Genomic DNA, 3778 nt, shown 5'->3' on the forward strand with positions numbered 1-3778 from the left:
CACACACACACACACACACACTGTCCTGCAGTGCTGGACATGAAACGAAACGAGGATTCCCACTAGTGTTACTAGTAACACTAGTTTACTAGTTGCAGTGGTGCTACTAGTAGCACTAGTGACACAAGTAGTATTACTGCAACTGGTAAACTAGTGTCACTAGTGCTACTAGTAGCAGTAGTAACACTAGTTTGCAGTTGCGGTGGTGCTACTAGTAGCACTAGTGGCACTAGTAGTATTACTGCAACTGGTAAAACTAGTGCCACTAGTGCTACTAGTAGCAGTAGTAACACTAGTTTGCAGTTGTGTTCCAGTGGATGTGTTGGTGCCATCTCAGCTGGTGCGTTCAGACTTACCTCTTTCTCATGCTGACTTTGTGGCCTCTCTGGCAGAGAGGCTGGAGACTGCTTTCGCTGGTGCAGGGTGGCGCCAACGCTCACGAGAAGCAAAAGCTGTACTATGATGGGACCGTCCGTCACCAGCCGTATGCAGTAGGGGATCTGGTATGGCTGCATAATCCGACAGAGGACCATATGAAACTTGCTCCCCACTGGAGGGGGCCCTACAGGGTGCTGTCTGTGTTGGGCTCTCAGGGGGAACCTGGCCTCACCTATCATATTGGCAGCCCTTTGGACTTTGATGGACAGGGGCAGGTCGTCCATTATGATAGACTGAAACCATACACACTACCGATGGCTGCTGGTTTTTCAGATAGCCTGCCGGCTTCTCCTCTTTATGCTCCCTCGCTGCTGGACGAGGGGTCGCCAGAGGGACATTTGTGGCTGAGGAACCGCTGGCCTCTGGTGACACAGGAACTGTTCGGATTACAGGCACCAGTGAGCCACTACAGACTGTTTCTCGTTCTGGGAGGACTGTGAGAAAACCAGTTCGTTTCAAGGACTTTGTCACATTTGGTTAGCTGTTTCAAAAAAAAAAAAAAAAAAAAAAAAAGGTCAAGGTCACTTAACATGTTTTCTTACTGGGATGGCACATTTTTCATATGTGTATAGTATGTCTGAATGCTATGGTGTATCAGAATTTTCTGGTGTACATGGGGGATAGTGTGGCATGCTTTATTGAGACTGTGCAGTTGTGTGAGGGGTAACATGCATTTTGTTATTGTTATTAAGATGTTGTTTTATGGTGCTGGGTTGCTTCTGAAGTTCACAGATTAATATGCACTTCTTTTTTTTTTGTGCCAGGGTATGTTTTTCTGCTATGTCTTTAGGAGGACAGATTGAGAATGTTTTGGACAAGCCTGTGTTTTTTTATGCACTTATGCTGTTATTGTGTTGAAACGAGGACGTTTCTTTTTGTAGGAGGGGACGTATGTAACCTATTTTTATGGACTTGCCTCTTAGAGTGATTTTAAGTTCCTGTTATAAGCTGTCACCACAGTACATGCCTTGAGCTCTTATTTTGAAGGCTTAACAGAGAGCGGAAGTGTTGTTACAAGGTGTGGTAGCAGTGGAGTTTACGGTTGGAATGGAAGACGGAATAAAGTGGTCCTTGTGTGAAACTGCAGCCTCCGTATTGTTATTTTATAGTTTTACACAGTATAGGCGACATCTGTAAACCCTCGGTTACATAACAAATGGATTTTTAAAGATGAATTTCTCTAAAATGATATGGTAAAAATGCAAGATAATTAGTCAGGAGAGGACAAATCTATCAACAACTGTCAAAAATTATGGACCAAAACAATTTTACAGTAGAGTAAATATCAAGCATAAGCATTTTTTCTTAAAAAAAAAAAAAAAAAAAGAAGAAGAAAAAAGGGGGGAACCTTAAAGCTTTTTTTTTGGAAATGATATAGTAAAAATGCTTGATACTGAGTGAGTGATAAGTCGGGACAGTGCTGAGGACAAATCTATCAACCACTGTCAGAAATTATGGATCAAAGTGTCTTTACAGTAGTACAGTAAAAATGCTTGATACAAGTGAGAGTAGTCAGGATGGTCCTTATGTCAACTGTATCAACCATTGTCAGAAATTATGGATCAAAGTGTGTTTACAGTAGAGTAAATGTTGAGCATAAGGCCCTTTCATAACCAAAAAAGGGAGCTTTAAACATGAATTTCTCTAAAATGATACAGTAAAAATGCTTGATACTGCATGGGTGAGTAGTCAGGGTATTCCTGAGGTCAACTGTAACAGCCATTGTCAGAACTTATGGGCCAAAGTCTCATTACTGTACAGTAAAAATGGAGTATTAGACCTTTTATTCTGAGCAAAAAAGACAACTTAATTTCTCAAAAATGATACAGTAAAAATGTTTGATAATGATTGAGGGAGTAGTCAGGATGGTCCTGAGGTCAACTGTACCAACCATTGTCAGAACATATGGGCCAAAGTGATGTTACAGTACAGTAAAAATGGAGTATTAGACCTTTTTCGGTGTGAAACAAACACGTATGTATTACCATCGTCGTATTTTGAAAACCGGAAGTTATCTCGCTCGGTTCTAAACTAGCGCTAGCTTTCTCAGTGGACTCCGAGCATTCGCCGTAAGCTCGATGATATGGGCGCACTTAAAATGTTGGTGTGGCTGGCTTGACTCCGCGAAGACGAACGACGGCTCACTTGACCGCAGTATTTTTTAACAGATATTGCACAAACTATACACTGAAAATAAGTGATTTTTCATATGCTGTTGAATTTGTTTTTATACTAAGTTATTATTGATCAATATCATTTATTATTTGTTTATTATTTCCACAATAAACATGAGGTGCATTTTTTACCATGGTACCACGTCGGAACTAGCGCCCCCCCCCCCCCTTCCCCCCTCCCCCGCACCCCATCAGCCTCCCTACCCACAGCATCACGCTTTAATAAAAGAAAGAATCTGAAATTAAACTCAATTTGTCTGACTTACATTTATCTCATATAATGCATAGATATATGCTTTGATGTGATATGCAGCCTGCCTACAGCAGCCTAGGCATCTGGCATAGTATGGAGTCAGGCTGCATCTGACAGCTCAGTGTGACGTAGGCGACAGCCGACGGCCTTATTGGAGGCAGGATTTTATTTGAGGGAGGCCTTTATTTCTAAATCCCTCCGTTTATTTTTACACATTAGCGACCAAGCTCATCCTTCATTAGTTCATCTTCATCTTCCTCACGTGCTGTTCTCCTCCCTGCACTGTCGGACCTGCGTCAGGTCTCTGTCTCCGTTGTGCATGCTGTAGCGCTTCGCTCCCATTCAAGTCAATCAGAGCATTTTCACAGCGTGCGCTCCGGTCCGTCTCCGGTCCCGACCGGGCTCCGGAAACGGAGCAGAGACCTGCTGTCCGACAGTGCAAGGCTGTCCCTCTCTGAAGCAGAGGATGAGGTCGGCTTCACTCCCATCAGTCTTCACAGACAGTCCACACAAGTTGAAAGAGTTTCTGATCATATCATTGTGAGTTTGTTCCAGGCGGCAGAGGTTTTTTTTTTTTTTTTTTTTTGACCCGGCTATTTGGGGCCGGCCTTTAACGCCCCTGGCCATTAGCCTATATGAGACCCGGCTATTAATTGAATACCGGCTATTATTTGAGGAAATACGGTTCCGACTGCATGTCTCCACAAGCAATATTAATCAGAAAAATTAAGGGGGTGGCACAGCTAATAACTTAAATAATACCAATGCAATAATAATTATTAATAGGCTATAAACAATAGCCTACCAATTAAATGTTCAGGGTGACGGCTAAACATCAAAGATTCTTTTCTACAAGCAGAAAATGAAGAGATGGTTGCACCAGATTTATATTAGCCTAGATTAGATTTCCATC

The 3778-nt window shown here is 42.4% G+C and overlaps 1 protein-coding gene across 1 annotated transcript in view; it reads left to right on the top strand.

The window, feature by feature from the left end:
- The window catches only part of LOC126401206 (uncharacterized), a 29471-nt gene extending 27822 nt beyond the window's left edge, over positions 1-1649 (top strand). Inside the window, exon 3 of the mRNA XM_050062323.1 lies at positions 393-1649. Within this exon, the coding sequence (XP_049918280.1) occupies positions 393-878 (486 nt within the window). The 3' untranslated portion in view covers positions 879-1649. The remainder of the gene's footprint in view (positions 1-392) is intronic.
- The last annotated feature ends 2129 nt before the right edge of the window (positions 1650-3778 follow it).

This window comes from Epinephelus moara, chromosome 14, assembly GCF_006386435.1.
Source record: "Epinephelus moara isolate mb chromosome 14, YSFRI_EMoa_1.0, whole genome shotgun sequence".
Classification (NCBI taxonomy): Eukaryota; Metazoa; Chordata; class Actinopteri; order Perciformes; family Serranidae; genus Epinephelus; species Epinephelus moara.